Source organism: Pomacea canaliculata, linkage group LG9, assembly GCF_003073045.1.
Source record: "Pomacea canaliculata isolate SZHN2017 linkage group LG9, ASM307304v1, whole genome shotgun sequence".
NCBI classification, from domain to species: Eukaryota; Metazoa; Mollusca; class Gastropoda; order Architaenioglossa; family Ampullariidae; genus Pomacea; species Pomacea canaliculata.
This window is the reverse complement of record NC_037598.1, coordinates 25,370,434-25,395,912: the sequence shown is the minus strand read 5'-3', so window position 1 is coordinate 25,395,912 and position 25,479 is coordinate 25,370,434. Positions and strand designations below refer to the sequence as shown.

Below are 25,479 nucleotides of genomic sequence, written 5' to 3'. Positions count from 1 at the left end.
CTGTTACCCAACAGTCATCATAAAGAAGTGTAACTACAATCCCATTTATAGTTTCATTTACCCTATTTACTTATTATGAGTAAGTGAAGTTTACTATTAAAAGATGTTTTCTGTTCTGTTACTGTACTTGGCATTCTGATGTTTTTTTGTTTCTGATGCATTTTTGAAATCTTGTTTGATTATTGTGGTAAGCATTTTTTACCATTTTTACCATTTAATACATCTTGTGGCTTACTATTAATATGGACATTTAGCAATATGATAAAAAAAACTGCTAAATTGTCTTTCAGATAATTCTAAAAACATTCACTGTGGATTTTGTGTACACAGTCTACACAATGTAATATTAGATTGAATCATGACACAGATAAAATACTTGCCAATATGTTGCCTTGTATGATGTTAGGATCATCACAAATGGACTCCACAAAAAACAATTTAAACTGATATTTTACTGTGCAAATGTCCACAAGAAGTCGACGTCTATCCATTGTAGTGTTGGTGGCATCAATAACCTAAGATAAAATATAGTACAAATAAAAAATTATAAAAAAACACCCATGAAACTTTATAATGTTCAGTGATACAGCTTAATATTCATTTCCTGATAAATTTTATTTGACCTTCTTCTATATTTCTGTTTTTTTGTATCCTACTTTTTGAAAGATCTGAAAAAGTGATCTCTGATTAAAGGTGATGTTTAAATTCTATAAAGCCTTGAAGTGTTGCATCTGCGGTTTACAAATTCCGCTTACAGACAGCACATTTTTCTCCTTCCTATCTTTTAGTAAAAGAATAATTTGTTTACTGTATAGCTTCAGTTTTCCTTGATGTTTACCTATCCTTTTGTCTACTAGTCACCTTCTCTAACTTATGTTCTCATTTTATCTGCAAAAATAGTTATAGTACTCTAAACAACTCCATGGATAGAACAGTTTTATAAAAAAAAGGGCATTCACAAATTCTGGGCTATGGCCATTACATCATTATACAATCTGATCTAAAGTTTAGTCTTAACTGCATACTTAAATAAGTTCAAATTTAAATAATCTTGCCATCAGATAGATGAACAAAGGACTGGGTCTGCCATCTGGGACAATCCCAAACTTTCAGACTTAGTAGATGATTCTTCTAAAGCTTGCAAAACACATTATCAACATTAAAATTAACACCACAGATAAATCTGCCTGACATGATAAAGTGGCCACAGCATTCTATCAAGTCTGACCTCTGAAAAGTCTTTGTTCAACAAATGTTTAATATACTTACTGCCACTTCTCCACCAGTGCTGAGGAATTTGCAGGCATCATCAACTGCCATTAAGGCAACTCTCCTACAAAAATCAAACATTATGGTTTTCTTAAAAAAAAAAAAAAGATTATCGAGGCAGGAATAGTCTCCCTTGAAATTTCAATAATGTATCAGATTTCTTTTTGAGATCAACAGCTTTGCATAAAATGCAATCAACTATTAGCACTACTAAAAACCTAGGTGTCTTAACTGCAGAGAACGAGACCTCTTCTGAATACTGCTGTGCAGGTATGAAACATGGGCATTTGTTAATGAATATATGCTATCAAATCCAAATAATACATTGGTAAACACATACAACTTACGTTCTAAGTTCTTGTGCCTCTTTGTTGTCTGCTCTAAAAAAATTGTGATTTTTGTAGGAGTCTGTGGCTGCTCTGCGATACTCTCCTACATTAAAGGCTGAAACAATAAACAATAAAAAGAAACTTTAATAGGCCTATTTTGGTTTGGTGGATGCAGAATCACATAAAACATACAGATAACAGATGTCAAATATAAAATGAATTCAGTCAATTGAGACATCTACTTTCACTTTTTTTTTTTTGGCAAAGGACATCGGAACCACCTGGGCCCAACTGAAGGGGGCTGCCCAAAACCGGGTCCTCTGGCGAGGTGTTGTTGCGGCTCTATGAAAAAGGAGCAATATGGAATAAACTAAACTAACTTTCCTTTTTTTTAAAACAGAAAAATTGTTTCCAATTTCAGAATTTACTAGCATTAGCTCACCCTTGGTAGTGACACCAATCCAGTTCAAGTATCGGGTCAGTTTCTTGGCAATGTAGGTCTTGCCACGTGCTGGCAGACCCACCATTGAAATGACAGTGGGAGCCCGAACCACATGTGGACATGATGCTGAAAAAGAATGATATTTGTGTTCATCAGAATGCTTAACCCTAATGTGATATATTTCTTATTTCTGCTTCCAGAAATAAATATATACACAACCTTAAACATACTGATTTATATTACATTTCTTGTGATTTGTTATATTTTGTCTGCACCTACAAAAATTAAAGGATTACAGACAACTGATCACTGACTGTATCTGCTAACAGCAGAAATAGTGAGAAGCTATCACTGCTGTTTAATCTTATTGTATTGACCAGTACACCATTCACGGAGAAGAATAGTTAATTACTGGGCATCATTATAGGCAGTAAGCATTATCAACATAAACAAAATTAAATATTGAGGAGTTTGTCTTCTTGCAATTCTCTAAGCAACTCTGTATAACAATAATAATGTTTGTCACATGATACTGGATTATGTTCAGAAGTACTTTTGCTAACATGATATGGTGTGGTAGACCACCCGGTTCGAACCATACCAAGTATACAGAGATAGCTGTCTTAAAGGCATACTCAGAATGCGACAAAAGCTGTCCTGACATTCCCGTAGCCTGTCCACCACATACTCAGTATAGTGGCCGAAGGGTTAGGGTTGTAATATTATGTGTATAATATTATAAAAATATGTTGTCTGTCACGGCATACTCAGTGTTCCTGTAGTCTGTTACCGCATACTCAGTATTCAATGCTCTACACTAACAATTAAGGGATTTAACCCTCTGGCCACTATACTGAATATGCGGTGGACAGACTACAGGAACGTCAGGACAGCTTTTGTCGCATGCTGAGTATGCCTTTTAGACAGCTATCTCTGTATGGTGCGAACCGCCTGGGTAGACAATGACTATATCACAGAAGGAAAAATAGTAAACATTAAAGTGATGCAACCCTATCTGCGCACGTAATTGTAATCGACACAAAACAGATGGTCGAAAAGTCAAGATGTCCTCAGAATTAGATTTTTAAAGACAAAATGCAACTAAAAAGAAAAACACTTATAAAAGCGCATGCACACACATACACACAAACACAAACACACCTGTACCCCAGCGCAAGCATTTGGAGTGATTTGTCATATGACTTGAAGAATTCATTTTGACGACACACTTAGTCTACTTTGTCAGGGTTCTCAACCTTGGAGTACTCCTCTTCTCTGCCGTCTGTGGATATTGTGTCCTCACAACCCTATCCAGCTTCTAACTCTACCCATCTAACACCACCTGTGTCTTGAGCGAGCGAAATCCTGGCACAGAGTTTAACTCTTTTTGCGTGAACGATTTCTCCACGTTTACAGCCCTTTCACAAACCACCGACAGGCTAAATGTAGCAGGTTAGCTTGTCACATTAACTGACACATGACTCGTCGAGGTGAAGTCTGTCACGTCCACCGATCGTTCCAAGCGGAGTCCTGCTAACAGAGGAGGCCGAGACTTCTGGAAGTTCTTACGTCACAGACGCACCTGAGAAATTCAACCTCAAGTCGACCACTCTGTGTGTGTGCATGTGTGGGCGCGCGCAAGTGTGCTAGCCAGTCAGTTCCTCTTATCGAGGACTTCTAATTCTAGAAATGACCAACCCCTAGTTTTATTTATTTGCTTTTTTTACAGTTTTATTTTTAGGATGGAAACAGATGCCAAGTAGCAACTGTCAAGATTAAAGTTGAACTGCATTTGTATCAGTAAAAATAGCAATGTGCATAAGTCACAGATGGAAGGCAGAGAGAGGAGACGACAAGTAAGCTGAAGGGGGGGGGTGTGTGGGGCGGGGGGGGATGACGCCGGCACATCAGTCTTCCCGTAACCCTTCCCCTCTGCAACTGCCGGGTTTTAGAAAATAAGAAAAAAAATGAAAAAAAAAAAAAAAAAATTAAACCCCACAACGGTCAAAATTAATTGCCCCCGCTCATTTACCATGATCAGACATCAGATTTCCAACCAAAGCAAGGGTCCAAAAACTGACCTTGACATATTTCGCCATCACACACATATAAGTCTGCTAACACATTCCAACATTTGGCATTATGAACCAGGACAGCAGGACCGCTGAGAGCCAGCCCGGGCCCCGGGACAAACGACCTCTCCGGGCCCCTTGTACTTGTAATCGTTAAAAGAAAAAAATCCACTGACCAAGGCCGGGCCCCCTTGACAGCCGCGGGCCCGGGTACACCAGACCCCCCCCCCCTCTCGTCAGGCCTGCAGGACAGGAAGATCATTACAAAAAAAAAATAAAATAAAAAAAAATCAGGCACTTTGTGCACTCAAAATCTCAAGGTCGCGCGTTCACCTTGACCCAAAACTCACTTTTCAGAGATGAGATAAACGAAACAAGGCGGTGGTAACCCAATCACTACTGCACTCAATTTCGGTTTGCGAATAATTGTCTCAAAATGACGAAAGACTGATCCCCTCCCTCTTGCCCGCTCCCCACACCTATGCTCTTCTTATAATGTTTACCTGCCTTGGCCGTCACTCGCAGTGTTCTGAAGATGATGATGCAATCAATATAATTATGTTAACAACAAAGAAGACACGCATCAAACACGTTTACAAACGCGCCACTCGCTCCTAAGCAACAAGCACACACACACCCCTTTCCCCTAAACGCCTAAAGCAGGGGTGGGGAACGTCCGGCCCGTGAAATACCTGGATCCCACCCGGCCAAGGACACCGCAGTTGTGATACCGAGCTCAGTCAATTAATGAGGTTTTTTTTTGGCGACATAACCGTATACTGACATAATAATAATAACGTACACTTTGAGGGACAAGCAAGGAATTCCATTATGGGATAGACAGACCGCACACTTGTACGAGACGTATGCCCGCGGCCTACACGGACGAGTTTGGAAAAGGATGCTTACGTGTGATCTTAACGCCAAGCCGATGATAGCCCTCCCATTTAATGCCGGCTGTTGATACGTGTAGCGTTTTTTGACAATGTCGGCTCTTAATATATATATCGGTGTACAATTCAGGGTTACAAATATCCAACATTATCCTTTCATGAAATGAATTTCCAAATGATGAACAAACGAAGAATCTTTAAAAATTCGTTCGGGTTTATTAGTTTATTTGTGAAAGTGGAAGCATGTCTTTGTGTGTAGCATGCGTGTAGACTTGCACGAACTCCTCCATCAGGAGGTATGTGTGTAATAAACATCAATGATTATTATTAGTGTAATTTCACTGCATAAGCGCAAAAAGAAAATAGTGCATTAGCAAAATGTTTTTAAGTTACTATATAATCCGTCTCCTGAAGATATCTCCTAATTATAGTTTACAGACAAATAGCTGATTCCCTGTGCTTTTAGTAGGAGAACATATTTTTCGCGCACCTTATTGCGAAAAAAAGGGATTCTGGCGACTCAAAGGACAAAAGTGCAAGGCAGGCTGGGACTGTACAGTTGCAAAAAAGTACAGCAGACTAATTTAAGTAGATAATTTTGTATGGCCCGCGATTGACGCAAATATCACAAAGGCCGTCGGAGAGAAAAAAGAAGGTTCCCCACCCCTACCCTAAAGTCAGCGCGAGGACAAACAAGAAACAACAAATAGAAGCAAAGTTACTCATCAGTCAATACTTCAAACCCTTCCGAACGCAAAACATATTTTTTTTTAAAAATGGCGGATGAGAAATCCTGGTCAGAAACAAACCTAATGGATCCATCGTTAAGACTACAGCCGATTAAGGTCCGGAGGTGGTGGAAGCAGCAGTGATTCGCGCCATGTTTGTCCAATGACGCGACCTCCATGAAAGAAACATCTAGAACTGTCGATCTTCATGATCATAACACGTCACCAATGACGCATTTCCCATAATGACGTCTGCGGAGACATAGCGCATATGACAATACTTGTTGGATGCTTTGCGAGCGGAAAGAGCTTCTCCTACCTACTCCTGAAAAACACGGGACTACTGGGGCAGTCAACACCTTTCCTGCAAATCTACCGAGGTCAATGCTGAAGACATCAATGCCAGGGGTAAGAAAACCATTTTGTTGCCTTTTCCCTCTACTGATTGTCGTTTTAGACAACGCACTGGTAATAAGGACTAAGTGTGAGCTACTATACAGTTCTGTCCCAGGTGAAGCAAGGTTCAACATTTAAGATGGGAGGTGTGTGAAGGGTGGGGGCGGCTGGTAAATGGCAGAAAGCGGTTTGCTCGCTGTGCAGTCACAGTTTGATTATTATTTTTTTAAAGATTTAAAGACATTCTCCCAGTGATGAACGGTTTGGCTCTTTCACTTGCACAACGATCCACCTTGCACCGACTTATGTTGGGATATAGCCTTAGCCAATACTTTCCTGTTTCGGATGGTCTTGAGGCAGCAGAGGCCAGAGTCGGGCAGAGCAATTCCCTTAGCCCAGTGGTATTCATAAAACTAAAACCATAAAAAATTAACGTTTTACAAATATTGTTCTTGCATGGCCCTCCAACTGCGGTATTTTAATGAAAGTGTAGGCAGGGTTGACGGGAATGGACCCAGCAATGTACAGTACATCTTTTACAGATCATTAAACAGTACATCATCCTTGCCACAGTGTGATGCTACAACTAGTTGTCCTACAACTACACTGCAGCAACGTTTAGCTGCATCGTTTTACAAGCCAGCGACCTGAACACGCAATGTGTACCAGGGGTGGGCAAAGCACGGCCCGCCGGTGTCTTTGGACCGGCCCGTCTGCCAAAATGTGAAGTGCACTTGTTTTTCTCTTCTTCTTTTATTTAGCCTATCTTAATTTGATTTAAATTTATCAAGTACAACAGCGTTAGAAATCGGCAGTTCGTAGCGTTCTAACACAAAGTATACAGATAACAAATAATACGACTGACATGTCTGATGTAGTCGTTAGAGAGCATCATCAGCGGCGGCTGCCTTCAAAGCAAAAGCTGGTTTTCTTGTGAGCGGATTCAAACAGCTGCACTTTACACAATAAATCGGGTGAGTGAACGCCATTATGTACTCATTTGTTGTCAAGTTTATTATCACTAGGTTTGTTGTGCAATCTGTCGTGGATCTTTGGTATTATTTTACCGGCCTGCCCCATAGCTTAGAATTTTGAGACCGGTCTGCAAAAAAGAAAACTCTGCTCACCCTTGATCCACACCAATCATAAATCCTTGATGAATGAAGAGAAGACAGCAGAGAGGTGGAAAAATGACAGATTGTGTACTGCTCTCCCTTGAATAATATTCTTGAGATAAGTCAAGAGGCCCTTCAGTAAATCATGTTAAAAAAGTGTGTACACCGCTTGCACACTTACTGATTATTTATACTGTAAATTACACGTAACATCTACAAATATCTCTTAAATACAAACTGTCAAGGTTGACAAAACTGAGCACATACTTGCATCTATTTTCTTTCTGTGCCTCAAGAAGCAACTTATCCCCCTCCCCCCGCCACTACCCTTTCAACTCCCCCAAACACCATTAGTATGGTCAGTGACTGTACTGTAATGAGGTTATCACAAAACTAACTTAAAAAAAACTAACAAACAGAGACCCATAGTTAAATGAAGCTGTCTTATGTTTGCCTTTGTGGCCAAACGTGCAGCGTACACACACACACAGATTGCTCCGTGTTTAGGCCACTGGAGTAGTTAACCTTATGGAGCACTTTCAATTAGATGCTTTCTTTTAGTGCCCATGTTAGCATGTTAGTACACAGTACTCTTGCAATGAGGTGGCATCAGAATAATGAAAAGTATTTAACAGAACCTGACTACAGCACACTAAATACTGACAGATTCAGACATTTCATGAATCCTTTCTCTTAATGTCATTATCAAGTACAGTCAAACTAATATCGCTACAAAATACACTGTCACACATTTTATAAATACGACCATACTAACTTTATCCTTTTAAGCTTTCTTAACTGCAAGCATTGGATGCAGTCATGTATCTACTGCAAAATAGTATTTTAGATGGTGGAGTAAGATCTGCAGGTGCTGGACTCTGACCATTGCCTCTAAAGACTCAAATGAGAAAGTTAACAAGATCGTGTTTTCCATCTACAATTGTACTAACATAAATATGCCATTGTGCAATATACTGAATGCATGCAATATCTTTTTCCAGTATATTTACTCATGTAGATCAAATATTTTTTTGTGGAAGACCCTTGTGGTGTCAGTAAAGACCTACATTACTTTTTATAGCAGGGGGTGAGGGTGGGTGGAGAAATGATTTCCAAAATGTTAAATGTGTGTACACTGTTCTTCCCTTTTTCCTATGCTTGTAGTTTTAGCACAATAAGAAATATATTCATTGCATTATCCCATTGGCTGAGAGTGTTGATAGAGGTTGATACAGCAATTACTTCTACTTACAGTTCCACAAAACTAATTCTGAAACATTTATTAAGAAAGAGTTAAAGTATACAAATGTTTATCTTAGTCGTGATACATGAATAGAGAAAACTCTAGCAAGTGCAATGCTGCCCTTTGCACATAAACATTCAACAATCCCTAGTAGTGCTGCCAAAATTACTTTCACTCACAAATAAGATTTTCTGTAACAAAGTTTTTGGTGCTTAATTGAGCATCAGTTGGCAACAACCTATGGCGTATGTGTCACATCAGTAGGGAATGACAGACTTATTCCACTTTTAATGGGATGGTTGAGAGAGAAATTTTGTGCAACAGGGTTAACCTGCTCTTCATCTAGATTACTTGACTTGCATGAGTGGCGGCTGATTAAGAACAAAATTTGTTACACAGACTAGATTTGATTGAAAAAACAAAACCTTTTGATAATTTTCACTCCTTGCAACTAGAAAAAAATTCAACTTTGAGTTATGCTTTGTCCAAAACTTAATTGTCCTTACTTCAGGCTTTTTGTTTTTGGAGTAGGTGAAGAATGTGACAACAACAATAATCAGAAAATGTACATAGCACATTGTCAGCTGCTAATATACACTTAATGAACTAAGGCTTTTGTGAACAATCAAAACAACGATTTGGATAAATCAAAAACTAAACTGCTGATGCACTATAGAGTACTACCAGTAGTCTCAGTTTTTAGGAAAAAACTGCTTTTGTTCACTACTTTCAGCATCAATAATAACAGAATTGAATTATGATGCACTTTCTAAGCTAACAAAATTTTGAAAGTTGACAAAGCACACAGCACAATGAAGGCTGCACAGAATGTGATTGTTCATACGAGACTTTACTGTGAGTTGAGAGAAACTTCTCTTAAAAGGGAATATGTCATACTGGCCTGACATCACGTGAACAGTAAACCAGCATTTTAGCTTAGTAGAAAAAGTGTTGAACATTAGCCAAGATAGCTTATAGTTTCATTGTAAAAAAAACAGCAAAAACAACAGCAATAAAACAAAAACCCCTGGAACAACCTATACAAGAGTGAACGGGCAATGCCTTACAAGAAGTACAGTTATTAAACCATATCTGTGATGCAAAACCAATGATACCACAGGATCTACAACCCAACATCCTAAACCATTGTGGATCTTTACTACATCACAACTGCAATGGTGATCAAACATCATTCTGCCAAACTACGGTTCACTACTGCCTTTTTTTTTTCTTCTCAAAAACGGGGAAAACGACCTGCTGCATGCAAGGAAACAGTTTACCTTCCCTTATCCACCGCACAGGATCAGTTACCGTCAGTACCATCTATATGGTGGTACCTGTCGCATTCTTGTAATTATTACTTGACCCGCGCACTGCACACACCGAGTCGACTGATGTACATTCCAGAGGCTAACCGCGTGAATACAAGTTGCTACCTCGCAGCGGCTCTCGGGGAGGCGGTGGTGATGGTAGCAACGGTGCCAGCGCCTGCGGCTATCCGTGATGACGACAGACCTGCGACCGACCGGACGAAACGATCATCCAACTGCCTCGGTATCTACTACACGCACGCACGGCGATCCCTAAACAGCAACCTTTCAAGCACATCGGCGACTGGGTTCTGTTCTACCATATACATCAGCAGCTGGGAATCGGCTGTAGAACATTGCCAGCGCTTATCTTTCTTGTCGCTGTTTGGAACTTGTTTACATTCCGCACGTCGGCGACCTTGACCCTCACATTCGCCGTGCGACCTTCACTTGAAGGGTTTCTGAAAGTCAGTTGAGTCCACGATCCGCTTGCTTTTGCTGGGAAGGGAGACAGAAAAAAAAAAAAAAAGCCCCACCTCTCCTCCACTTCTCATCTTATCTCCTTCACTAAATCCTTTACAACACTAGTGTACAAATATTCTCTTGTATTTCCTGAAAGGTGTCCAATTGGAGTGAATTTTAAACGTTCCCCAAAGTTAGCCAAAATGATTTAGTCGGATATCGTTATTGAAAGGATATGGGCGTGGTTTTACCCCCATCCTCTACCCCTCAACTGATCCCCCCGCACTTTATTTCTCTAGAATACACTTAAAATGTGTATACAGCTTAGAACAGACGTGTATAGGATACATTACAGATTCATTAGACAAGCTTTGCGCAAAGTGCACTAATCCTGGAAACAGTGGCGATGCTGACGTCAGAAGGCTTTGAGCATACTCAAGACTGAAGAAATGGGGAACATGATAATCTGTTGCACTGTCACGAGGGGAATAAAACCTGCTTGGGAAAAGAAAATCCAGATTTTGTTTTCCTTGAACACTTTTTTTTTTTTTTCGCTAACGGTCTGTTTCCCCACGTTTGCACACATGAATACATCATAATAAATTCCCGCTTCAGAGCCCTGAGCTCAATTGCATATGTCTAGGCCAACAACAGTAGCCTTAAATAATTTACATCTGAAGTAATGAATGTGTTGTATAGCTGTTACCTCTCCTGACGGCGAATACCTGGAGTAACTAAATTAATTGTTTTTATAACTATACCAAATATATTAATCTGCATTCTAAGAACATGAACTACTCTTCACAAGCTGCAATAGGCCGAGGGATCACAACGCAACATACATGTGTAATGTAAACCTCTGGTTTAAAGATAAGCTAAGGTTTTAAGAGAAAGGCTACTAGCGCATCGTGAGCGGTTTTGCGTGACGTCATCAAAACATGCGCAGTGCGTAGTTGCTATTGCTGAAAGCGTACCTCGGTACAGTCATGGTTATTACTTGTGTTTATAAGCTTCAACATTGAAAAGACAAATAACTGTGGGTTTACCCCACCCCGCCTACTGTCTTTTATTTACTTTGTTTGTACACAGAATCAAGAACACACAAGACTGCTGCAAGAAAACAAGTTCGAGGCTTGTAAACACCTATCATTATTTTCGTTAATATTACTGGACTGCTGGTGTAACGTACTCAAACTTCCCAGCAGGACTAAACGTCTCAGTTCAAACTTCCGATGGATTAATAAACATTTTCTTGGGTTTATTTATCAAAACAAGCTCAAAGCATATTGTGAGTTGCATAATTCTGCTTTTGCAATGTTATAATGTTTCGTCATTTACTTTTATTTCAAGTAAAATGCCAATCGAAGATTCACATGACCGATAAGCTTTATTTTTCTTCGCTTCATGACGAGTCGTTTGGTTTCGCTGCTGTGCCTTCGAATAGTACGCTATTCTATACTACGACCGATGATATTTTGAAAATATCAGCAAACTAGGAAAATATCAGCAAACTAACCCTGCCCTAGGCAGATGCCTCGTCCGCCTGCCCCTAAGCACGGCCCTGACCATAACTGTTTTCATGGGGCATAAATGGGCATACAAACTTTTAAGTGTGTGGATGTAAATGGTTCATTTCATCAATGTAAATTACATTCCACAACTCCATTTTTTTTTACTGTTTAAAAATATGCTTACATGCTTGTTTGCAAAAGTCATATCTCCAATACTTTGATTCACTTTGAGCTTAACTACCCTCTATATTGCGAAAAGGGGGCAAATCCAGATTAAGGTGCACTTTTATTGATGAATAATGAGATTAAAACCAAATTCATTTTTACTATTAAAATAAACTGATCAGAACCTCAGATGTAAACATTTAGCAATATAACTATAAGATGCAGTCTGTCTTCCAGAAGGGTTATTACCTTTGTTTACATATCAAGTAATATCTTATGTGAAACAGCTCAATACTTTATGTAACAAAAAAAAAAAAATATCAGGATAAAGAAAATCTAAGCAAGTGACATGACCCACTCAAAGGCATGTGCTACAGTTAAAGGAGACTTGAATACTTTGATGACTTAAAGTCTTATATTTTGAAGTAATACAAAAATATAAAAATATAAAGTCAAAAAGCCAGTTGCATTAATTAAAGATGGGATTGTTTCATTGAACTACAGAAATATAACATGCCTTAGCAAGTCTTCACTAATAGCATCAGTTCAGTAAAGTAAATGAAAATAGCAAGAAAAAACAGTTGGAACTACTGATTACAAAAAGAAAATTGATCGCATGAATATTGATTTAGGAGTGTGTGTATGCATACAAGAGAGAGAGAGTGTGTCGGCATATGTAGTAACGCAGACATGAGCTTTTAGAGTTTTTTTTTTTTTTTAGCCAGACACAATTAAATATAAACCTGTTCTGCAAATGATCTTCACTTGTTTTGTCAAGAAAATCCTTAGTAGTACTAGAAGTGGGACACAGGAGGGACACCTTAGGGTGTATAAAGTCAATCTCCACAGTTTTACTACCATAACAGACTGCTGTTTAGCACGATCTACACATAAATGGTCAGGCTGACACTGATACATGAGAAGGGTGAAGACATATTCTGTTCTCTGTTAAAACCAGGGCAGACTACCTAATGTCATCTGACCTAATAAGCTGACGCGCAATTTGTTACAGTTAAGCAAACATCAACCAGTTGGACACAATGCACAACATATTTCTCAAAACAACTTAAGCCCCCTAATCCATAGAACAGGTCCTACTTCTATACATGATGGAGCACTTTGCATAAACAATGTGCCTCAAAACAATAGTGTTTACAACTGAATAGATCATGCTTACACGACTCATGGATAGACATCCTTGTTTGATTTAACCTAAGGAAATTTAGCCACATTTACAACAGCAAATACATTGTAATCCAATCTTTCATATGAAACAAATACAAAGAAAATAAAAAGATCTTGCCCCAAATCTTTAGTATATCATAAAACTAATTAATAAAAGAAATAGCCATGACCCATGGGAAAAAAAAAAACTCTTGCTGAATCCAAAGAATTATGAAAAAAAAAAAAAAAAATCAAGGGAAGAAAGAAGAGTGGATAAGCAGGGACCCACTGTGCACAAATAACAGTAATAAAAAAGGACGACAAAAAAGAAATGAGTGATAGCCAAATGGCTGGGTGAATGGAGGGGCTCATTAGCCCTGCAATGGCGAAAAGGGCAAAACTCCAAACAAAGTGTGCATGTTTCCACAAGTGAAGCTTTACTCTGTGTCTACACATTTATATACAGGTGCATGTAAACACAGTCATACACACACATACAAGTTGCTGTTATGCTTTTTATTTTTCACTGCTGCTGTATTGTGCCAGCAAACAGCATTGGTGACCTCAGTTTCACCTGGGACTGTCTGCAATGCCGAACTAAACCTCTCACTAGTGTATGCTTGCACATTTACTGGGTGGTAAGCAGTTCATGTATGAATGCAAATGTAAGGCAATTTGTTCCAGACAAATAGCTTAATTGTTCTGTCAACATTGTGAAGGATAAATGATTTATTTGTTACAATGATGTCTTTTAATAAAAATGTAAGGTGTTTTACAAGATTTAGTAAATGATTTTGAAACAGTTTATGCAATGGTCTTAATTATATTTGATTACCATAATGGCCTTTAGGAAATTATATGATCACAAGACATTTCTTTATGGAAACATGAATAGATGTTAATCTATTTTTAAAAAATAACAAGTTGCAGATGTTACATCTTATAAGCTTAGGAAGTTGGGACAGCCTTATTTACCATGCTCAGGTTACACATTAAAGCAAGAAATGAAAGATACCTAGGATGCCAATCAATCTCTGGTCAATATGTCAGAATTTTTGAATAAACAGCATTCTCACTTCTTTGTGATTGCAACAGTCATCTATGTCAAAATAATTATCAACACAGGAAATGGTTTGTCAGGAAACAACTCCTATTATTGTAAGTAATGCTGTCAGTACTGCTTCTTATAATTATAATTGCATTAAATGTCACCTCTATGAAAGATTCTAGTCAGGCACTATGACTCATTACTGATCAAAACAGAAAAAAAAAATAAACGAAGGCAAAGTTTAGTTTCAATGAACCAAGAGCTGTTTACAAACTTCTAGGTACCACACCAGCTACCTGATCTGCTTGTAAATAGCAGTGACAGCTATGTGTATAACGCATAACAAAAGGTAAAATGCATGCATCTCCGTTATCAACAATAACAGCCGTTATTATTGTGTACTGTCTCTGCGTGTCCTTCGTTTTCCTTCACACATACACACTTACCTTGACTACTTAGGTAGCTAGGCATGTTCTGATAGTTGTCGTCGTGTGTCGAATTCGCTACTGATAAAGGTGAACCTTGCAGGCTTTTTAAAAGAAGATCTGAACCAGCGGACCCCTTCTAGTCCCGTGAGCCGACTGAAAGGGTAAGCGTCCGATGTTTTGAATCGCACAGGAGATGTTACAAGCAGGATTTCACTTCGGAATCCTCCACCACGCAGCAGTGACGAAATCAGAAGGACTCCGCTTCACGTGGTCTGGCAATGGTAGGTAACAGCCCCCAACACACTCCCTCCTGTGGGGGCTTCAGACGAGCATGCGAAGTTCAGACACTGGTGATTCACACGTGACCACAACACGAAGCTGGCCTGTAGAGACTGTCAGCTGAAAGCTGAGTCCACGCCGGCGATGCTTTGATTCTGTGTCGAGCGTTGTGACGTCGTGTCGTCTGCTCTGACGACAGTTGGCGGCCTTGCGATTGGAGATGTCAACAACCTATTAGCCGCAAATCGTTTGGCAAATGTGTCCACCCTTGCTGCACGATGTACTGCTCTGCACTCTGAGCCACGCAGTCAGCACGAGACTACACAGTAATTAAACGACAGGATCGCGACATACAAGTCTGCCTTAGATACTGATATGCTTCCGTCATTGTCTCCGTGTCAGTGTGTGAGAGAAAGAGACAGAGGATAAAATATCATTTAATGGCACAGGCTTTTGGCCCGATTTATCAACAGGTAAAATATGATAATACAACATGTATAATGCACATAATTAGCATGCTCACAACTAGACTTTTACTCATACATGTCCACACAACTAGAGGTATGCATCAAACCATAAATCACCATTGCTAGAGTACACAAAAATGTCAGATAAATAACAGTCAAATGAAGGTTAAGTCCTTTACAGGTAAACACTGATGATTCACATTCCTGTGGTGGCTTGTGACAACACTGAAGGGGCAAGAGTTTATAAACAGGACACTGCTGCTGCTGCAACAGGAAGAGTAAGGACCTAACACAGGACATTCTTGATTTGCTCAAGTCCACTAATGACGAGAGAGAGGTGACAATGGTTTGCTTACATTCCTGCAACACATCCTGCTGGTTTTCTGTTTCACATCTACAATTCCCAACTCCCCTTTCAACAAACCTCTACACATATTTTTTTCCTTTCTTCGTTTTAGTAAAGCACTTGAGCCCGCCTTTAAAGATAGGAAAAAAGCGCTATACAAATTAACATATAATTACTATATCAGATTTAAAATGAACTGAGAGTGTCAAATAAGAGAAAAAGTGTTTTTAATATCAACTGAAGATGTGAAACTACCTCACAGTATTTTGGTTGTACAGTCTTCCACACGCCAACATTCTACAGGAGTAACATAGCACAGAATTCCCTCAAAGCTGGGTTAGTGAACCCTTGACAAAACTTGGTTATTTGCCAGTCCTCCTTGCTCTACTTAACACTTGATATGTATAGTGTATGTTACATACAGACACCTGAAGTTCTGAAACTACATTCACTTCTACACACTGTGTGACAGTGGTGTGCGTGTGAACGCGGGCGGGAGAGGAATTGGATACATATATAACGCAATTTCTTAAGCTTCTAGGTTTGAGTAAGTGAAAAATATTTTTAAAAAACTTTGGTTTTCACTGAAGGTATTTGTACATTAAGGTTTTCTAAAATTATTTAAACTGTTAGATATGTATTGTGTGCAAGAGTTCTTTTTCAGTGAATACTGTTGACACAACAGGGAAATAGCAATGGTTTTTCTACATAAATTTAGTACAGTACAGCCCTCAAATGTGTCATTCTTGAGACAAAAGTTTATTGCCTGACCATAGTAAGGCTGTTATATGTGTTAAAAAAATAGTGGCCTTTAGTGGTTTACTTATGTAAGATAATATGTTTTAACCAAAATGTGTCCTGGAACTGAAAATTCCAAAATTACTAAAGGGATAGCACTCATGTCAATATTACTAGGTATACAATAATCATAAGTTATCAGTGACTGATTAAAATTATTAGATCCTAAAATTTCAGGTTTGCAGGTTGTACAATTTAGTAAAACTGTTAACAATTACCATATAACACATGCACTTAAACATGCCTTTAACACTTTCAATTTGGTGTAAATGTTTTCATGCCTGCTGGATTTGCACTTTGCTCAATGTCAGACTATGCGTAGCACTCTAGTGGTGTACTGAGTTATGTCTTTGTAGAGAATGGGTGTCGAACGGCTCCAGGACTATTCCTTGTGTACTAAAGTTATGTCTTTCTTTGTAAGTCGGCGTCGAACAGCGCCAGGGCGGCCTTGAACTGTTCACCCGCGACTACTGGGTCTATTCTTACATCAGAAGTACTCTATTAGTGTCCACCTGTGGCTCTCGGCTACTGGACTGGTTGTTACACCAGAAGTTACGAAGATGACTGACCCACTTAGGGAAAAAATGACCAGACAAGGGGGGAGGTGGGTGTGTCCAGTGATGCCACTTGGGCTAGGAAAGGGGGTGGATGTTTCTGGAACCTTCGACGGTAGGGAGAATAAGTAGCTTAGCTTTACAGTGGAGAGGAGCTTTTTGGATTTGGATGTGATAGTGGAGACGGCAGGCCAGCCGCTGAGTGAAAATGAATAAAAACTACAGTTATGCGGCAATATCAATCTTTGTTGTTTTCTTGTACGACTAGCCCACCCCTACGTAGCCATCAGAGACTGACATGTTGGTTACAATGATTTACAACAATGTACTAAAATCAATAATTTGTACCAAAAAGTTGTATCTATAAAGGGATGTAACTAAACAAATCTTCAGCTTTAAGTTTCTTAATAGCCTCCCTTACCTAGTGAAATGGACAAACTGATACAGAAATCTACAATTCTCAAGACCAAAATATGCAGTGTAAAGAAATAAGTATTTTAAATTGGAGAAAACACTTTATTCATTTCGATTTCTGTTATATGATAAGAGGAATTTAAGCAGGACAATTTTTTTTTTCAAACTGAGGGAATTTGGTGTGCACCAGTGCAGCATAGTCAAAGTTGCCATTTTAAAAGTGTTGGCGTTTTTGTCTTAAAATATTGTGTACTATGTACCATTCTACTTAATAGCATGCTAGCATAATATTAAGGTACTCTCTAAATTGGACATCTTCAGCACTGCTACTTGGCTACAAATTCTTTAAAAGAGTTGTCATAGGCATCATTGTTTGTTGTACTCATATTATGTTTGTATATCTAGTTGGGCTTGTGAGCAAAAGAAAAATTTCCCCCTTGGACTTACTGGGACAGACAATAAAGTCTGATTTGATCTAAGACACTAAAACAATAAAAACCATGCTTAATCATACCATCGGGCTTATATTGCTATCAGCTATAAGCAGGTATGCCCAAAGAGAGCACAGGGCCCTGGGCAGACGACCTTTCTGGGCCCCTTGCAGACATCAGCAGAATTTCAAATACAAGTTGTTAAATTTGTTTGTAGATTTACTATCTAATATTTTTTTGTTCCTTTATTAATATAACACGAATTAAGTGGTAGCTTTGAAACATTTAAACAAACATTACTCAAACATAGCAATTCCAGTTGCAGGAAGTGACGTACCGCGGTGATGCAAGTGGGTTTGGTGGGCAACATTTATTTCTCTTTAACTTAGTTCTTGGGACACAAGTGGTTATGCATTTGCGTAAGCCATGTAAAAGGAGAATCAAACTATTGTAGTTATCTAGTTCTACGTTGTTCAACATAATGTGAGGATTTTGACAGTAAAAGTCGGGGGACAACATCGATGGTTGCTCACCTCAACCTGACAGTGACACCGCGAGCACGACACGCTTTACAACAATTAACTTTCCGCCTGATAAATACTTCGGTTTGTTCGAAGCGACCTGTCACACGACAATGTGAAAACCTGCGACACAGCACAACAGGATCTAGCGAGATTATATAAGTTTCGCAGGAAGAGAGATCTTACCTTTATTTGGCAGAGGCACACTATTATGCGACATTATTAGCGAGCGATCCGCAAGTTGTAATAGAAACATGTGCACAATAAGCTGTGACGTATGCGCATGAAGAAGTGTCATCGGTCGAGTCGACCATTTACTGACTCGACCACTCTCATCGATTTTGTACATTAAAAAAAAAAAAAGGCTTTAGTTTTTAAAAGTGAATAACTTTCTGTGGTTGAATAGCCCTGACCTGCTCGGAGAACTCTTTGGCTTTGTGTGCAAGGCTGCACATTCCGTGTTTTCCTCAAAATAAAGATGTATACATTGTATATTATTTTCAGGGAATGTCTTATTTTTCATGTAAAAGTTTGCATTTAATCAAGCAAAAAACAAACAAAAATTATACATTTATTCTAATGCAACTAAGCTATCTTCTTCTGGAACATCGTCATAGCTCATAACGTTATTTATATCTGTATGAATATATATAATTACCTTACAATTCAATGTGTCCATCGTATGTTTCAAAGGGCGAAAGAAATTCGTCCGTCTAGCAAATTTAGTCAAAATGAAACTATTTTTTACAACTTTTTTTTATTAAAAAGACATACAAAATTACTATATATGTTTTTCAATTGTTGCACCAGGGTCTTTAGATTTATCTATCGTAAAAAAAAAAACAAAAACAAACTCGGCAACACTGATAATGTTATGAAAACAAACAAATGTATTATGTAACGTGGAGGGATCAAGAGCATAGCCGCTAGTCCAGAGTTCTTTAGAGAAATGTACGTCTTGACATCTTCCGTGAAATATAGTTCCTGGCAAGAGAGGTAACTGCGTTAAGATTCTTGCTTAGTCAAGCTGTTGTTATCTCTCCTGCTTATCGATCACTGCTGAGGTGTCGTAGTCTCTCTCCCACTCACATAAATAAATAAATCGTTTATTTCTCTCCGTATCGGTCTCTGATACACTCTGAATACACAATCAAGTTGTAAAGAAGCAGCAAAGATTGAATGGACAACTCTGAGCATTCATTGTCCTCTCACTCTACAAGTCAACCTTATCATTTTGTTTGTTTGTACCTTCTATGAAGTGCATTTTGCACTCTACCGAGTAAGGAATGCTCTATAATAGTACCTATTTTTAATAATAATCAGAAGAGATGATGATAGATTGACAGTAGAATAGCTAAATTTCAAGTTATTAAAATGACATTAGAGAGCACCGAAACTGGCCAAAAATATACACGCACTGCACGTGCAGCTCCAGCTAGAGAAAATAAAGTGTTGCTATAGAAACAAAGGTGAGACTGAAAATGTGAAAAAGTACAGTGTTGTCAAAGTGAAGAACAACGGCAAATTCATGGGCTGGAGATGTGGGGAAGGGGGAGGCGAGGAGAGAATATTTTTACGAGGATGCAGCTAAATGGCTAATGCCAATAAAATTTTATTAAAATGATGAAATAAAGGAAATGAGTATGCTGGGAAAAAACCCAACTGAATGTGCATAACAGCCCCAGGCTGGTAAATAATGTATACACAGCGGATTAGATTGAGCTGCTAGAGAAGTCGGACCTCGGCTCTCAGTATGAGGAGATGAAAGCAATCACACAGCGTCACACTTCCCATAGATGGTGAAATATTCATCCGCTCATCACGATATAACGGTAGCCCCAACACCGAGGGTAATATGTTTGTCACAAAGTCGTGACCGGTTTTTATTTCAATCGATGTGAATCTGCGTGCTTCAGTCCCCTTTGCCCTTGGTTGATCCGAGGATTTATGTGTGTGTGTGTGGGCTGATTGCCAGTGCAGTGCGAATCATGTTGAGTCCGAGGAATGTACTGTTGCTTGTATAGTTTTGAATTTTTCAGCTGTAAACTGTTTTATATGTCAACAGTATTCCCTTTCGGCATTTAGCACACAGTTCGCTGAATGCATAAGTTGTGATGTCGTCACACGAAACCATCGTTGCTTTCCTGGAGTACAAAAATAAATAATAACAAAATAATAATGTCATTTATATATGGCATAATATCAGGATCACGAAGGAGCATTCTCTCAGCAAGTAGGAGGAACGGACAGGATACAAAGGATCTGAACTATAAGACTAAAGTCGTGACCATGAAAAAGCAACATAAGATAACATTTATTATCCCACAGGGCAATTGGCGGAATGCATAAGACTGAATGGACGAATCTGAGGATCCATTGTCCTTTCATTCCATTAAGTGACACTTCCTCATTCTACCTGAGTTTACTGTCAAGTGAGGAAATACGCTACATAAATTCTGAACAACACAATAATAATAACATCACAAACAGACAAAATCATAACTAGCGTTTTATTTCTTTCGCTGTGGGACCCTGTGTGTCGGAGAGCGCGCGCGCGCGTGTGTGTGGCATGCACGACGCTTGTCTGCACAACGATTTACACCTGGTACCTGTGCTAAGTGGGCGGGTTTCACGGGTGGCTGTCAACGTTGATTTACGGGTGCCCCGTTGTCTATTATCGTCCCGATAATGCGATGAAAGACTTGCGCATGCTTCGAGGTGTGGCTGCGCCCTCTCTTAGACAAGGTTGAGCGCACAGCAACAGCAGCAGCAGCAGCAGCAGGCCGGGAACCGCTCAGCAACAAGCTGCACCAGTCGGTGCATGCCGTGCATTGATTGGCACCAAGAGCAGACGCACAAGCAGAACACACGAGACGTTTGTTTTATCGTTGACGACTGGCGATAAGGATAAGTCGGTGTGGTCGATACTGCTGCTACAGAGAGATGAGGCTGGCAGACTGCTGTTGCGCAAGCAAACGCCGATAACAAGTAAATGCTAAAGGGCCACTGTGTATATATATACACTCGCATTGTCCTCGGCTTTAACCCCGAACACACACACCGGCCAGTCACGGTAAACTTTGAACAATTATTTGCCTTTCAAAGACGAATTATTTTATGTTGGCATCCATCAGATGCTTTATGTGCGAAAACCAAGTTGAATCGGTGCCATTCCACGATAGGACAGGCCGCCAAAGCCGACAGTTAGTTGCTCCAGATATCTTTACCGGAGGCTGCTGTGACCTCAGCATGCAGGCATCCTTTGATGTCTGATGGCCGCACCTGTGGCTGGCTTTGACCACATCACGCGTGCCAAATGTTTTCTCTAATTGCCTTTGTCATTACACTCTTTGCAAATGAGAAATTCCTCACTAAATACATTATAAAACAATCCCTAAACAAGTGTCTGGTGATTTCCTCGTATTCGTCATTCCAGTTCGACAACGAAGACACTTTACAGCAAAGCAGACGACACAATGCACAGAAAAATTATGAAAGAAGATACTATTGTTCTTTGTGGATGCTCACTTCGTATTTCAAGGTTTTGTCGTATACAGTTTTAATATAAATTAAACCGTTATAGTTGAAGTTTATATATGTACTTCTTTTGATGCGAGTCTGTGTGTAATACACGCTTCAAGAAATTATTTGAAACCAAAAGTTTAGTTTGTCTTCTTTCAGCCAAGAATGTTTATACACCCAATTATCTTCAATAAAAAAAATTCAGATTAAAGCAAATACACAATTAACGAAGACAAATAACAATTTTTACAAAAAGGAAATCTGCGAACTGGATATATACAATAAATGCTTTTTCTTTGTTTGAGGTCAGGTTGACAACTGTTTAATAAGAGTAAGCCTTTTTAGTTTTGTATAATGTTGAGTTAAATTAAAAGAAAATTTAAAGTGTGTCTCAGTTGTGTGGTAAGTTAACTGACAATGTTATGATTGTAAAATGCCAGAGATTAAGAAAATAAAACTCTTTCAGTGTATTGAAATCAGAAGTCGTTACTAACATTCTTGCTAAAAATATTAAAAGATGACAGTTCTTTCTGGCAATTTAATACATTTTCACATTTGTTAAATAAAGTGATTTAATACATCAGATCCTGTATAACTATTGGGTTGTCAGAAAAGTCACGACGCATTTTGACAACAGTTTTCACTTCATTATTTTAAAAAAAAAAATGTCCAATTTGAGTTTTGGAGATTTTTCAAGTTGAAGATGCAAGACCAACCGGTGCATTGTCGCCATATTTTACTGTTATACTGAAGAACGCGCGTCAAGCTTGTGAAATCTGCATAAAGGTTAGGGTCACAATGCTCTACAAGTGTGTATGTGTGTGTGTGTGAAAGAGTGTTTCTACTTACTCTCCCTATCACTGCCTCATTCTCTCTCTAAAACACACACACACACACAGATGATCTTGAGATAGAAGCATGTTTTTCTGTGAAGAATGTGTGTCTGGCCGTCACAACAAAGCTCTCAGCAATGATGTCCTAGTTATCAATTCCATTAAGACATCTTCTTTATTGAGTACATAAACTCCGATGCCCCAGCACGTGGGCGCGTATGGTCCACTGTGCCAAGTGGACACACTGCAGAATGTCTCTAGGAAGACGATGTAAGTATGGGGTCAGCCATGATGATCATTTCAAGATAATGTTGGCCAGACAATGTCCGTATCGTGTGGTCTAATCCACATCAGCTAACCGTCAATGACTCGTGTTTTTACAGTGGGATGAGGGTGGGAATGATGGGTGGGTGGAGTCGGCAGGTGGCGCATTTCATTTGCTTCAGACATTAAACGCCGCTGAGACTGCAATGTTTTGAAAGAGGCTCTCATTATAGAAAGATAATATTATAGATGCAAAACACACACACACACACACGCACACACAATGGACAAATTCTGGCTGCACATCAAAATCTTTGTTAAGGATCATGAGTGCTCCCGATTACTAGTCTTTAAGCTTAGTCATTTTTAAATATACATGAACGCAGTTGGAAGATTTTGATTTATATTAAGTGACCAGAAATGACAGAAGATGATGATGCCTGTACGTACTGATAATAATTTTTCTGTCCAGCCTTTATATATATTATAAGAAAAGACCTTTTATTACTAACATCTTCACTTTTGACCCTCTCTTATGTTTAAATCTGTGCAAAGTGAGAGGGAGGGAGAGAAAGGAAGGAGGAAATGGGTGTTTAACGCCAACAACTCAGACTATATACTGGCAAGGCAGTCAGCCCTGTAAACAGATGGAGAGAAAAAACAGCGTGCCTGAGACAAGATGTGAACTCAAGACAGCCAGTCCTCACTGTATGAGAGAATCGTTTAACTGCCAGGTCAGGGAGACATTAGAGGGGCATGGATTCCTTTCTGCCAGATATCACTCGCTTAGTAACCCACCTTGTCTGTGAAACCTCCTGCAAGTGTGTGTTGGCCCCAGCGAGTCGGAATATCGGTCGCCAGCAAGTGGGTCATGTCACCTGTCAATGGCCTGCCAGCCTCACGTGTTCAGACGCGTACACACGTGTTTTTGATGCTCGATCGACCCCGGGACTACACCCGAGGTACCGTACAGCGCTTTGTTCACACCCGCCCACCCCGCACCCTGTTTCTGGCAAACTCTGCATAGTCCTGTTGTCATGGTGATCACATTTACATGCATCACCCAGCGTCAGCAGCAGCAGAAGTCTCGCGCCTTCCTCATCTTGGTGCACGCGCTCCTAGCCTTGTATTCTTCAAGTTCTGTTTGTTCAAACTTTATTTTGGGTGTGTGTGTGGAGGTGGGTCATTACTTGCTATCCCCCACTCCCGTTTCAACTTCAACATCATCACAAACATCCCCCAACCACCTTGATCTCATCATAGCAGATAATTATAAAAGGTATAACCTTCCTAGTGTACGGATGTTGACCAGTGGACGCCGTAGTTACGAAGCGAGGGCAAGTTGTTGTCATGGGGCAACATGGGAATATGAAGGACAAGTGGTTATGAAGCAAATCTTGTCTTACCCTCGAGCAGTAGTTAGAAAGCGGTGGCAAAGATGCCCTGGGGTAAACAAACACGAAGTAATGTCCGCAGGCTCTGGACACCGCTGTATAAGTCTGGAAACATGATGCTGATACTTACTCCGGGGACACCACTTACTCTGGCTTCATGACTACCTCCCTCAAGTAAAGGTTTTCATTGGCGGGAAGTAGGAAGGAGTGATGGACCACATTCTTTATAATTATTTATCGTGCGTATGAAAAAACAAATCAACGAATGAATGACATTCACCTCAATCATCACAAAATACGTTTCATTAAAATCCTTTTCACCGTCACCCATGGTACCATAGGTATAAACAGGGTTGTATCTAGAAGGTAGAACCTACTCCTCATGTCATGCTGTGACAGCCATCACTTCTGTTGATATTGTTTATTTGTCTATTGATTGATAAATCCAGAATAAAGCGATCACGGAGGTAACACTGTTGTCATCATGATTCCACATTCTAAAACCTCGACAAGGACGTCCATACTCTGGGTGGAACAAAATATTCTAGGACGAAAGAATTGAGCTCATTGTCATGGTTCAGGGTTAGTTTGACTGACTCAGAAACACTTTTTGTTCTAGAGTCACTACCCCCCCCCGCAAACAAACAAACAAACAAACAAACAAACACATGCAATGAAACGCACAGCCACAAAGGTAATGCTATGTTTTTTTCCAGATAACAGACTCATTTAAAAAAATCGAGGGCATTGAACCCAATTATTATGTGGAACTGGATTAAAAAAGTAGTTTTGAAATGACAGCCGCTTTGTTTGTTTCCCTGGCTAGAAATCGAACGATGATTGGTTGAGTGTTTGTTGTAGATTAGGAAAGCAAAACAGGCTTTGAACTGCATTTGGACTTCTAGCAACTCACGAAACATTCATCTGTTTGATGGCGAAAACGAAGATTCGAATCGTGGTGACATGGACTGTTGTTTACTTGCCGAACTAACATATCCAGGTTAAAGTAATTGTTGAAGAAGTAGGATTGAAGGAAAGAATAAAACAAACATGTCCACTGAGCTTATATCTAGTCAAGAAC

General features: G+C 39.4%; 1 protein-coding gene and 1 long non-coding RNA gene across 10 annotated transcripts in view; one reads left to right on the top strand and one right to left on the bottom strand.

Annotated features, from left to right (window-relative positions):
- LOC112572958 (6-phosphofructo-2-kinase/fructose-2,6-bisphosphatase-like) overlaps positions 1–18,662 on the bottom strand; it is a 49,913-nt gene extending 31,251 nt beyond the window's left edge. For 4 of the 9 annotated variants that reach the window (XR_003101113.1, XR_003101114.1, XM_025252973.1 and 1 more), the window contains exons 1-5: positions 18,572–18,662; positions 2,041–2,166; positions 1,617–1,713; positions 1,270–1,333; positions 381–515 (exon numbers count right to left, since the gene is read on the bottom strand). Coding sequence is in view for 7 of the 9 variants with exons in the window: in XM_025252973.1 (XP_025108758.1) it covers positions 381–515; positions 1,270–1,333; positions 1,617–1,713; positions 2,041–2,166; positions 18,572–18,641 (492 nt within the window). In the remaining 2 variants the exon portion in view is untranslated. Of the gene's footprint in view, positions 1–380; positions 516–1,269; positions 1,334–1,616; positions 1,714–2,040; positions 2,167–3,201; positions 3,832–5,814; positions 5,953–14,593; positions 15,174–18,571 lie in introns of those variants that run through there. The other 5 variants (XM_025252975.1, XM_025252974.1, XM_025252977.1 and 2 more) reach the window with 4 other exon arrangements.
- LOC112572961 lies at positions 6,024–11,516 on the top strand. Its single transcript, XR_003101115.1, has 3 exons — positions 6,024–6,141; positions 6,672–7,103; positions 11,349–11,516. It is a non-coding gene; the product is annotated as an uncharacterized LOC112572961 (long non-coding RNA).
- Positions 18,663–25,479: the final 6,817 nt, after the last annotated feature.